The following is a 12,788-nucleotide window of genomic DNA, read 5'->3' on the forward strand; positions in this document are numbered from 1 at the left end:
CAAAACATTCGGGTGCGCACGCATGTATCTCCATGTGTAAGCGCAGATTTGTGCCCCATGAATCAAAACTTTGCTGGTTAGGCAATGGCTGCCTTCATCCAGTCAAAAGCGAAGGTATGCAAAATGACACCTCGCTTACCCAATGTGCGCATCCAGGACATGTTAAGTTCTCAAACCTTATCTGATTGGACAAAACAGAAAAATAAGGCGGAATATTCATTGGAACAGTCTAGCGAAGCAGGAAGAGATGCATTTTCAGTGATAAGAATCGATATTTGATAGAAAATAAACATGACCGATCATACTAACCATAAGTGCGCATGTAATTTTTCCCTATTTTTCGTTGTTGGATTAAAATGTGGGATGCATTTTAAAGAGTGGACCCTTACGTTGCAATGTATGCTGAAGTTTTTTGGATTTGTCAGAAATGATCAGAACCCTATGGCAAGATGCGCGAGTACCGACATTCATATTAATATGCGGTCCGTCTGCACTTCATTTAATCCTTTTCACTCCAGTGTATTGATGACAAAAACAAGCTCAGAACATGAATCTTGAGTGTTTTAGCTTTCAAATAATGCAAAGTTTATGATTGTTGATTGAATATTTGATGTAAAACAAAGTACAGAAACACAGACTGACATATGGATCTTGCCGATTTCGGTACTCAAAATGGCGAAATCAAATTATAGAAAGTCAGTCAATTTGAAAATAATCAGAGCTCATTATTGATGATTTTCTGCCAGGGTTTTAACTATTTTGAGCAATATGACAAACTAGTTCACGATCCTCAGATGTTCAATAAATAACAAACTATTAATAAATATCCACCATAATACTCAAACTCACTGATTGTGACATAAATAGCTGGTATTAAAATGTGTCAAATTTACAATGTTGCTGAATTTGATATTGCTATCATTCTATTGAATAGACATGCATTAAATACATTGCTCAGCCCCTTCTTTGGAGAGTTTTTAATCACTGCAAAATGCTGCAGCAGCTTTCTTTTTAGGCTTTGCCTTAGCAACAAAGTCTCAGTTGGCTGCTTTCCTGCAACCCAGATTGCAGAAAAGTCAGAGGAAGTAGCCATAGCTAAAGGTTGTCATCCTCGCCAAGTCAAGTGCGTGAAAGATTAGGAATGTTTCCACACTGACATTCCCATATGTTTTGCTGCTTGGCAAGTTTCAAACACCAACACTGACAACGCTCACAGTTGTTGCCTTTCATGGTTGTTGTCATCCTGTCATCATAATGTTTGTTCTTAAAACACAGACCAGACTGGGTGAGTCTGAAGTTTGTTTGCAGCACAAGAGAGATTCCAGATAAAGATAAAACCTTAAGACTTGCAGCAAGCTTAAGGAAGAAGTTTATTTCCATGTTTGAGGAGAGATACGTACGAGTGCAGGGCAAAGTGAGAGAGGGCTTGTGAAAAGCAAATCACACTCAAATAGTTTTGGAGGAAAAACTAAGAGCCTTTTTTTTGAAGAAAATGACCTGTGTGTGTGTGTGCGTGTAGCGAATGTGAATGTGTTTTTGTAGTTGCCTTTTGAAGACTTTGACTTGAAAACACTAATGGTTCAGAACTTGGCTGCATACACCCACAAACACGTCTGTTCACCCATTCTGGTGCTCATGCCTTGGTGTTACCCTTTTCCTTTTCTCTCTATCTTTTGGACAGAGCCTTGGTACTGAGTGTGAATTTACTGAAATGTCTCCCCAATGCTTTGAGTTTCCATTGTATTGACTCTGTTTTTTTACTCTTCTTTCTTTTTGTACTCTTTGTTTTTTTTAGGTAAGGTTTGTAGGACCTACCCCCAATGTGTGTATGTGTGTATGTTTGAATAAGTGCGTGTGTGTGGATGTGTTTCTTCAAATAATACAAAATAACTTAATACCCATTTTACATTGTAGCCTAATGGCTTCTCTTAGCTCTTTTCTATGTGCTTACAATCACTAAACGCTCTCTGCTCAAAATTTCAGCGCTACGATTTAAAACTCATACCAAACTGGAATCAGTCAGCATTTTACGTGCAAAATTTAATATATTGAAAGTCCTTGTTCAGAATTAGTGCTAGACTAGTGTTTTATATTATTTAATATGTTTGGCTGCGATGGGGGTGTTTTGATTGGCTGAGAACATGAGATGGGGCCCTCTGATTGGCTGTGAACTTGATTCTGCCTCTTTCCCATGATTCCTCTGAATGGCTTGCAGAATGAGCCTTAATCCCTCGCCCATTCTTCCCCTCCTTTCGCCTCTGATCGGTCTATCTGCCTGCGTCCACTTTTGTGAAGTGAATGTACACGTGTGGTGGGAGTGGAAACTGTATGTGTTGTGAGTGCGTGTGTGTGTCACCATATCAAGGGGTGGGGGCTCAGGTGTTTTAGCTTGCAGGGAAGTCTTCCCACCATCCCGCCTGCATCCCACTTCTCTTATAAGCTTACACGTGAAAGCGTCGCCTGACCTGACCCATCTCCTTCCCTCTCTCCTGCAGAGCATGCTGGCTGTAGAGATCCAGTCTTGTGATCCTGAGTTTTAAGCAACACACGATATTTCCTAGTATTTGATTCTAGATTAATCATGAGATGAAATTGTACTAGTCATTTAAGTAAGACGGAGAGAAGCCAGATTTCTGGCCAATCACAATGTGTTGCTAAAAGCTCCCTCATAACGTATGCTTCTCATAGCTCGTACAGGTGCGTGAAGAAGTTTGCATACAGTGGCCTCTGTCTCAGAACCACATGCACAGAGACATGGATCCATTTGGGGATTATAGGAAGGGTGAAATGGGGAACAGGGTGCCTAGTTCTTTGAAGTGTGTCATGGTTGGTATATCAATGTTAAAAGACAATCAACCAAGAGAGGGGAAACGAGAGGGTGGATGGCTTCAGGGCCATTAGGGGAAGGTAAGCAGGGAGATTTTGAGAAAAATTCCAGTTTTAGATGGAAGTCCACAGCAAGTCACAGAGTCCTCCTTCCTTTGCAATTATAGTATCGTTTTTATTTAAAATAATGATAGACTGTAAAGAGGAGAGCAGGAATGTCAGGGATGGTGAGAGGGTAACCCTGTAATCACTCAGGCCCGAGGGTAGGGGGTACACCAAAGCCCCTGCCCCTAAACCCAACCCCTAACCCTTTACCCCTTACCCCTGAACGCTCTCTTTGTGCCTCAATCTTCCTGCTTAACCAATTGGTGTTTCTTTTTTGCAGCATTATGATCCTGGCCATGTTGTGCTGATGGTAAACTTAGTGGTAAATGTTATTTTTACCCCTGATTGAATTGGTTATTTATTTATTTATTTGATTTATGCTTTCATTTTTATTTATTTTTATTTTACTTCCCCATTTCTTGTTTTGATATGACTCTCATCATCAGAGCACCAGTGTTTATTAGGCTTATACTGTCTCTTATCTCTCTTTGTATTAGTCTTCATTCTGCTGCCCGTCTCTTAGTGTTCAATGTGCACTTTTCTAGAACACTCTCATTCTGTTTGTTTTCAGTTTTTTGGGGGGATATTAAGATTTACTTCCCTTTTTTGTTGCATTGCACCTTTTCGTCAAGTCCTTGTTGTGTTTATTTACTGGAATGCGTAATGCTAGCCTTGACTTTGTTCCCAAATACCATGATTGTTGGGAATGGAAAGTTTTGATGTAGTTGACTTTGGGCTTGTTTTTGGGATTCCCCCCATCCTTTGCATAAATTCAAAATTATGACAAGAAATTTGACTTTCACATTGAATTTACATTTCAAATGGTAGTGTTACCCAAACCGTAATTTTCCTGGATACCTAAATGTTTAGTCAATAATCTGTTTAATGACAAGCTTCATAATATATGCATATATTATTTTAAGGTATGGTGGGGGCTTGAATCCTATCAGGTCCATACACGCTCCTTTATCACTTCATTACAAGAACAATTATACCACTGGGCTGAAGCTCCAGTCTCTGTCGCACATTAGACTTCCTGAGGTTTACGAAATCATAATGTGTGTCTGCACAAGGGCTAGGAATTAATGACTCGTCTATGCTGACTCAAAAATATGACTGCATTCATAAATTTCAATTTTAAAATGACTGAAACATTGGTAGGCTAGCAGGGTGAGTAAAGTAACGAGTCAACAACACTTGTTTATGTTTCACTTTTTATTTTGTTTGGAAATTGTCATTTGCAATTGTCACATTAAACATGCGTTTACAACAATAAAACGTTTTTGCAAACCACGCTGAACTTTTGTGTTTTCATGCTTTATCATGAATAGAGTGGTAAATATCTTTTGCCGATACATAAAACATGGCTTCCTGTGTCTATAGTACAGGGTTGGTCAACTATCATCCTGGGCGGCCATAAAATTTCACTTGAAAATCACTGGCAGGTGTGCGTATTAAAGTTGGAGGTAAATCTGTGGGACTGTGGCTTTCCAGTGTCAGAGTTGACTAGCCCTGCTCTAGTTGCTTTGAATAGAGACTATGTGCTAATTCCTAGCCCTTTGTTTAAGCTATACATTTCGATTATTCGCAAGTTTGTTCGCTTTATCCTTTTGGTATTATTTCATCAGCCCAAGGGTATGAACTGACGCTGCTTATTAAAACGCGAATGACCCGTAAAATATTGACAAAAAAGAGGAAGACTGGCAGAAAAAACTGAAATCCAAACGATTGATCGGAGTCCGATTGACTGCGAGCCCATGCAGCTGCAAATTAGTATGACTTCTGTTCTTGTGCCTTTTCTTCTTTATTTGAGACCCTCCCTACAACCTTTCCTGTCTATGTGTTTGTATGTTTGCCACTCCCAACCCCATCCCCACACTCTCCCAGGTAAGTACATCCTTTCCCAAACCCTGCACTGTCACCATGGCAACCTCTGGCCTTTGACGTCACTCTGCTGCTGTAGCTCAGTGCTTGTGTCTTTATACTCTCCATTCTTTTATCTTTGTCTCTCTCTATCTGTATGCTTCGTTTGGCTGGTTATGAGTGAATTAAGCAATTACGTGTCAATCTTCAATGTAGTTTTGATTGTCCTTTTTATTCTTTTTTCTTTTTTTTTCATTCTGATTTGTGTTCTTTTTTCTGATGTTACTTTTCCTCTAATCTAGGTCTTTTCACAGCTTGTGTCTCTAAAAAATTATGACAGGCCATGACGATTAAATAAAACAACGTAATATTGTAAGATATCATAATAGACAGGTGCAACCAGGTGGGCTTGGGGGGGAAATAAGTTAATGAGCAGCTTGGAGAGAGTTTAAATAGATTTTGGAAGGGAGAATGTAATGGATGCATAAAAGTGGATCAGAAAGTCAAAGAATGTAAGAGAGGGAGATAAACAAATCCTCAATTTTCAGGGACACTGCCTTCCTCTCATTGTTTGTTATTCTTTTTATGGACGTTTTTATAGTTTTTCAATGCGGTTCCTGTGTAGTTTATTGCTCAAAATGTTAAAGAAATTGGCTACAGACGTACACGGTAGACAAGATAAAACTACTAGCCTTAGTTACGCAGCAACTGAATTGACCTTGTAGAGGGGAGCTGCACATGAAGCTGTGAGAATGGCTAGAGTTTGGTTCACTGTAGCTTTCTGGTCTCTTGCACTTAAAGGCAGTCTCTCTAACCCAGCACCCTGTGCTCTAAGCAGGCTGTCCCGCCCCGAGTTTGTCTTGATGTCTGAGCATGAGTCTAACCTCTGTCCTATCTCTCTCTTTCTCTGCCTCTCCCCAACCTCATAGGACGAACTGACCCTGTGCCCATCACCCTCAAATATGACGTCATGGGAATGGGACGCATGGAGATGGAGGTAAGAAGTGTCGTACTTAGTTTTTCACTTGATGCTGAATGTAAATACGATATTGCCTTTCTAACCTGCGTGTGCACGCTTACAGCTGGACTATGCAGAAGATGCCACAGAGAAGCGCCGTGTGTTGGAGGTGGAAAAAGAAGAGACGGAGGAACTGCGGCAAAAATACAAGGTAAAATAACAGAAACTGTCCTTTTTAAATTAATAGATGAGAAAATACTTTTTTATAATTTACCCTCATGCTATTTTAAACTCTGCTTTGCTTACAGTTTGGTGTAAAAAGTAGATATATGACTCTGGTGGTGTATTCCTATAGTATACTATTAATTTCTGTAAGTAATTAGAGGAGTGGTCTATTCTTTTTCCATATCGGGCTGTGTTGTAATCTTAACTAGGAAGAGTTGATACATACATCTATTATCTAGCTCCCAAAAGTGCTATTCCGCCATACAATATAGTTACCCTTTTAAATCCGCTTAGAAAAGCGCTACGTTTTATTTTGTGCCACCATACTTGCTCGTATAACTACTCGGCTTAAATAGGAAAAACGTTGATGTGTTTAGTCACTTCCAACTTTATCTCTGTTTGGTACCATTGAATGAATGGGGCTAAGCTAAATGCTATCAAAGTGTCGCCGCACGCCACAGCGCTTACGTGCACGCACTAAGATGATAGAGGTATGTATCAACTCTTCTTGGTTGGGGTAATAACGTAGTTTGATATGGAAAAAGGATAGACTATTCCTTTAAGGTCGGGAGGCCTTTCTATGTGGAGTTTGCATGTTCTTCCTGTGTCAGCAAGGGTTTACTTCGGGTACTCCCGTTTTCTCCCACAGTCCAAAAACATGCAGGTTAGGTAAATTGGAGATACCATATTGCCCTTTCCGAAGTATGCGTGTATTTTGTAGGATTATGCGGAGAAAGAGAAAGCCATAGCCAAGGCTTTGGAGGATCTGAGGGCTAACTTCTACTGTGAGCTGTGTGATAAGCAATATCAGAAACATCAGGAGTTTGACAATCACATCAACTCCTATGACCATGCACACAAACAGGTAAAAGTGTGAATAGGCATGGCTTTAATTAATAATGTACGTTTGAATGCTACATCAAGTTTTTAACTGAAAAATTTCCAGCAAATCACACCTTCGTCCACCCTCAGCAAAGTTACTGTTTCTCCCTCCATTTCATCCTACAGAGATTAAAGGAGCTGAAGCAAAGGGAGTTTGCTCGGAACGTGTCTTCGCGTTCTAAAAAGGATGGCAGGAAACAGGAGAAGATGCTCCGTCGTCTTCATGAACTGGCAAAACAGAGAAAGCACAAAGACTAGTAATTGAAGTTCTATATTTGTCTCTTAATGATTTCAAAACAGTGTTACATGTCATACCACAGGGTCCTAACTATGCAAATTGATTGTCAGTTTAAATATGTTCATGTCCACAAAAATAGTGGTAGTGAAATAGTAAAATATATTCTCTTGTTTCTCCTGTGTCTCTTACAGTGTCCCTGGTAGTGGCCCAATGTTTAAGCCCACCACTGTGGCAGTAGATGGAGAAAAAGGGGAAGACTCAATGGATGGTGTGCCTATGACAATGGAGTCTAACAATGAAGTTTGTGAAGATAAAGGAGGTTATGGTCTTGGTGGTCAAGGGTCCCCAAGAACCGGCTCTACCATCAGTTTTGGCTTCAACAAGACTAGCTCATCTCCAACGCCCTCTGGAGGCTCACAGACTCCCAAACTCAGTGTCTCCTTCTCTTTTGCTAAAAAAGCCCCAGTCAAACTTGAGACAGCTGCTGCTGTATTTGCAGACCCTGGTGAGGAGGCAGTGGAGGAAGAAGAAGGTCAGGAAGAGGGAGCTGAAAAGACTGGAGCTGAGGAAGGAGCTGTGTCATCCAATTCTGATAGCCCACATGGTGCAACAGGAGGTGAGGGAGGAGGTGTAGGAGAGAGTGGCAGTGGAAGTGAGGAACAACAGTCACAACCGGATGATGGAGCAGCCTTGGCTTCCACTTTGAACAAGCTGAAGATGATGATGAAAAAAGAGGAAGGTTACGCTGGACAGGAGCCACAGTATTATCATTATGTACCTCCTTCACATTGTCGGGTCAAGCCTCATTTTCAGTTCCTGCTTTTTATGAAAGCTTCTGACCAGTGTGCCAGCAAGGAAGAGAATGAAGATGGAGAGAAAGATGGAAAGGTAGCACCTGGTAAAGATAAAGAGCAAAAACAGCCTAAAGTCAGCAGCTGCGAATCAGAAAAAGACACTGAAAAGGAGTCTACACAAGTGAAAAGCAAAACTCCTCCCCCCACATCAACCACACAGAAAATAGAGGAAGCACCTTGTAGTACCCCAGCAGATAAAGGTGACACAGCAGTTTTAGATATCTCGGCCCAAACAGTTGATACCAAGCAAGGTATGTCTGAGCTTTCAGAAACAGGTCCTCGCGTGCCAACTGGACCTTTTTTTCCTGTGCTTAGTAAGGATGAAAGCACCACCCTGCAGTGGCCTTCCGAATTACTGGAGTTCACTCAGGCCAAACCTTCTCTTTCTTACAGTTGTAATCCTCTCTACTTTGACTTCAAACTGTCAAGAAAGAAAGGAAACTGGGCAGGCAAAAACAGCAAACCAGCCAAGCCAGCTAGCAGTGATGGAGGAGAGGCATCTAAATCTGAAAACACAGATAGTATTCCAGCAAGTAGTGGAGAGACTTCCACTACAACAGCAGTGGCAGGACCAAGTACTGATCAAAAAGATCAGATACCCCTGAAAGAAGAGGGTTCTAAGAGTGACAACAGTGAGCAGAAATTAAAAAGTAGTGAAAATGTGTCTGGAGGAACAAAGAAGAAGAAGAAGAAGAAGAAGAAACACAAGAAGTCTGGAAAGCACTCCAAATGCAAAGAAAAGGAAAAGGTGGCAGCAGAGGGAGGTTTAGAAAATGAGGCACCAGGAGAGAAAACTAAAAAGAAAAAGAAACATAAAAAAAAGAAAAGCAAAAATAAACCATGTGATCCTGAGGAGAACGAAGAGCAAGGTGAGAGTAAAGAAAAGGACAAAGACAAAGAGGACAAGGATGGGATGTCTTCTGCCCAGTCATCAGGAGTACCCACATCCCATGAAGGAGGAAAGAGAAAACGATCTCACAAGATGTCACAGCTGTCTGGAGTTGAGGAAACTAGTAAAGGAAAGACCAGCTCTGCAGAGGAGCACAATGGTACTAAACGTCTTAAATCAGACCCAAATGCTGCTTCCTGCTCTGCCTCAGCCCAAAAGAACTCAAGTGGAGGTCGGCCCCCTAGCAGTGACAGTGAAGAAGATGGCGGATCATCATCTCAACGTTCCCGACCACCCCGGCGTCGCTCCACACCACCACGTGAGCAGCGAAGACACCACAGTGATGAATCTGGCCGATCACGGCGTTCTCGTAGTAGATCTTCTCGTCGAGGAGACCGCAACCATAGGCGTCACAGGGATCAAAAGTCACGCAGTCGATCCTACTCTAGTAGCTCTGAGCGTTCCTCAGCGGGGAGCAGTGCTTACAGCCGTCGTAGCCATAGTTACACAGACAGTTACAGTGACTACAGTGATGAAGAACGTCGCCACAGATCAAGAAGACCCTCTTCTGACTCAGACTACGAGAGGCGTGATAGTGGGCGGTCTCACAGACGACATTACTCCTCCTCTACCTCTGAGGACTCTCGTTCTCGCTCACGCTCTCACAGTCGTAGAAAACATAATCATCGGAGACACCAGCGGAGTAGTAGTCGCAGCTCTAGTCGCAGTAGTAGAAGCAGCAGTGCTCGCTCCTATAGACGCAGCAGTTACAGTCGTAGCCGAAGTTCTGCAAGTCGTTCATCTAGCTCCACTAAAGGTTCTCCACATCGTCATGGTCATAGCCGGAGATCTGACAGTTCCACACGAAGGCGTGATTTCAACCGGTCATGCATTTACCGTTCTCAGTCTCCGAGGTCAGCTTCCCGCACACAGTCCCGAAACAAGAACTCTTCATCAGCACAAGCAACTAGGAGTAGCGGTGGAACTGCCTCAAAAGAGGGAGGAGGTGCTGCAGAACACAGGAATTCATTCACAGCTCGGCAACTACTGGAGAAAATCCAATCTCGAAAAGAAGGGGGTGAATCTGGAACTAGCACCAAGCTAGGCATCAAAATCAAAGACCCTCCGCAGGGATACTTTGGGCCCAAGCTTCCCCCTTCCCTTGGAAACAAAAATATGTTGCCTCTTTTTGGCAAGCTCCAGTCAGGAAAGAAACCACCATTACTTTCTCTTATGCGTTCAACTGAGGGTGAAAAGTCAGAGCTAGGGAAACATTCAGACAGCAATGAAGTGATCCTGGTAGAACCCATTCGTGAGTTTCCCCCTCCCCCACCTCCACCCCAGCCACCAGTCCAGCAGCAACAACAAAAGCAGCATTTGGAGGAAGCAATACCAAATGCTGTAGTATCTGAGGAGAGCAGACATTCAAGCTCAGACCCTCAGGTCCTTCATGAGTCTCAACCACAATATGAACAGGATCCAGCAATGATGATGTCACAATATCAAGGTGATCAAATGCAAGACCCCAATAATCCAATGTTGGATGGTCATATGATGGGCCCAGATATGGGTCTACAGCCTACTATGCACACCTACCCTGGTTACCCCCCACCCACAATGGAGGATGGGGAAATGGGCATGCAAGCTGAAGATGACGGTCTTGCACCTTTAGAAAGTCAACCAATCACTTTTACTCCAGAGGAAATGGAAAAATACAGCAAGTTGCAACAAGCAGCTCAACAGCACATTCAACAGCAGCTGTTGGCAAAACAGGTGAAGAGCTTTCCATCAGCTGCAGCTGCTGCAGCAGCGGCTAACTTGGCAGCAGCAGCTAACCTTGCCCCTGCCCCGCCACCACCACCAGCCTCACTGCAATCTATACACATCCAGCAACCCAACGTTTCTGCAGCTTCTGCTACATCCATTACCACAGTACAACATGCCATCCTGCAGCACCACGCTGCTGCAGCCATGGGACTCCATCCCCATACCCAACATCATCCACATCCTGCCCATGCCCAACTAGCCCAGATGCACCACATCCCTCAACATCATTTAACCCCTATCTCCTTGTCACCACTGGGCCATTCCTTAGGCCATTCACTGGGTCACTCTTTAGGACACACAGGCCTGATCCCAGCTCACCACACTGCCTTTCTTTCAGGCCAGCCCATACATATTATACCTGCCTCTGCACTCCATCACACTCCTCTTGCTTTACACCACATCCCCCATGCTGCCCTCTACCATACCCTCTTTGCACCTCGGCCAGCAAGTGCAGCAGCAGCAGCTGCCCTACAGTTACATCCCCTTCTTCACCCCATCTTCTCAGGACAAGACCTTCAACACCCTCCAAACCATGGCTCCTGAAAACATTACATCTTGCTTCTCTCATAGAGAAGACCAGGCCCAGCAGTGTGAAACCGTAAAGAATTAAGTTACTGTGGGGGAGCTTGCTACCCACCATCCTCTGTCCTCTATATACTTGGCTACCTTAAGGGGAGGACAGCTAGCAGGACTGTCGGTGGGTAACTTTCAAGGGAGAACAGAATAAGACCAAGATTTTCTTGAGATTGTCATGTGATGAAATCATGTGTCCTGAACCAGGATATAGCTTGGCAGGTAGAGGAATATACATCATATATGTTTCCTCAAGGAATATGTAACGCATTCACACACAAAGGGTTGATTTAAAGGCCAAGATGTGAATCTTACTTGGGCAGAAACACTGGTGTATCTTTTGTTTCGTTGTGATATGTTTTTATTCATTGTCTGATGTATTATCTGGAAGCTCATTGGCTAAAGCCATAATCAAGATCTGTGTTGAGGGCCTTTAATGTAGATGGATATGGTTATTATCTGAATTTGATGGCAGTCTTTGAGGATCATTTTTGGGGACTTATTTTTATGTGTACTACGTTGCAGAGTTTATAACTTAACTAATTGTATGAATATGCAAAGATACACTTAGACCTGGTTCTTAACCAGGCTGTCATGAATTGATGATTGGTGTACTACAAAGTTACCATCATATTTGGTAATTTTCAGCTCTTACCAATTATTAAATACAGTTGTATACTACTCTTACCAAAGGGTATTACAAAACACGATCAAAAGCATTACAATTAAAAGCCATAATCAGCACTTGACTGTGTCTATTTTTGCTGGTTGGTTGTAATTCAATAAATATGTGAATAGAACAGACATCAATTATGTTGATGTCAAAAGATTTTATATTGTCACAGGCTGTTGGAACTACATAACAGGTTACACTTTGGATTTTGAGAGTTCCCATCCTTTGTAAAATGAAATTGTGAGATCTTGCACTGAAAAAAAAATGTACATTTGAGATGCTGTTTTGCATCTTGTAACAACTGTATGATTGTAGTATTCTGCAATAATTTTATTTTCTATTTCATTTTAAATTATTTTCTATTTTTGTTTGTATGTTTTTTTGAAAAAAAAAGTTTTCTTTTCCTGTAAAATAAATTTACTGTAAATAAAGTTATTGTAGTAAAACTAAAAAGTTTGTAACATCCGTTTAAAATGGAATAATGAAATTGAAAACTGAAAATATGTAAACATGATCAGGGCTTGATACTACAGAGATCAAGAATGTTTTTGGAAAGAAGAGGGAACGAGAATGTGGCTAAACTTTCGGTGACATGAATTGTACTGTAAATGGCAGCAGTGAAATTAGCTTTTTAAATCTCCTTGATGCATAAGCAAATAAACCTTTGACTTGTAACTGAGTGTGTGTGTGATTCTTTGGTTTTTGTATATTGGAAGGAGGAGACAAATACAAAACATTTTAATTGTTTAAAGTCTTTAGTGATGTACAAATTTTGCTAAAGTGTTAAGTGTGTGAGAAACGCATCACTCCAAACATATATGGAGTCAAGACTTATTTTTTATGTCTGTTAATTATGGACATAGTTCATTTTGTCT

The 12,788-nt window shown here is 41.8% G+C and overlaps 1 protein-coding gene across 9 annotated transcripts in view; it reads left to right on the plus strand.

Annotated features, from left to right (window-relative positions):
* Positions 1-12,588, plus strand: part of gpatch8 (G patch domain containing 8) — a 35,179-nt gene extending 22,591 nt beyond the window's left edge. For 5 of the 9 annotated variants that reach the window (XM_055191825.2, XM_055191815.2, XM_073857123.1 and 2 more), the window contains 5 exons: positions 5,724-5,791; positions 5,877-5,963; positions 6,699-6,842; positions 6,986-7,116; positions 7,289-12,588. In XM_055191825.2, coding sequence (XP_055047800.2) covers positions 5,724-5,791; positions 5,877-5,963; positions 6,699-6,842; positions 6,986-7,116; positions 7,289-11,210 — 4,352 coding nt within the window. In that variant the 3' untranslated portion in view covers positions 11,211-12,588. Of the gene's footprint in view, positions 1-1,795; positions 3,254-5,723; positions 5,792-5,876; positions 5,964-6,698; positions 6,843-6,985; positions 7,117-7,288 lie in introns of all 9 variants that reach the window. The other 4 variants (XM_073857124.1, XM_055191879.2, XM_055191871.2 and 1 more) reach the window with 2 other exon arrangements.
* Positions 12,589-12,788: the final 200 nt, after the last annotated feature.

Source organism: Misgurnus anguillicaudatus, chromosome 19 (assembly GCF_027580225.2).
Source record: "Misgurnus anguillicaudatus chromosome 19, ASM2758022v2, whole genome shotgun sequence".
In the NCBI taxonomy this organism is placed as follows: Eukaryota; Metazoa; Chordata; class Actinopteri; order Cypriniformes; family Cobitidae; genus Misgurnus; species Misgurnus anguillicaudatus.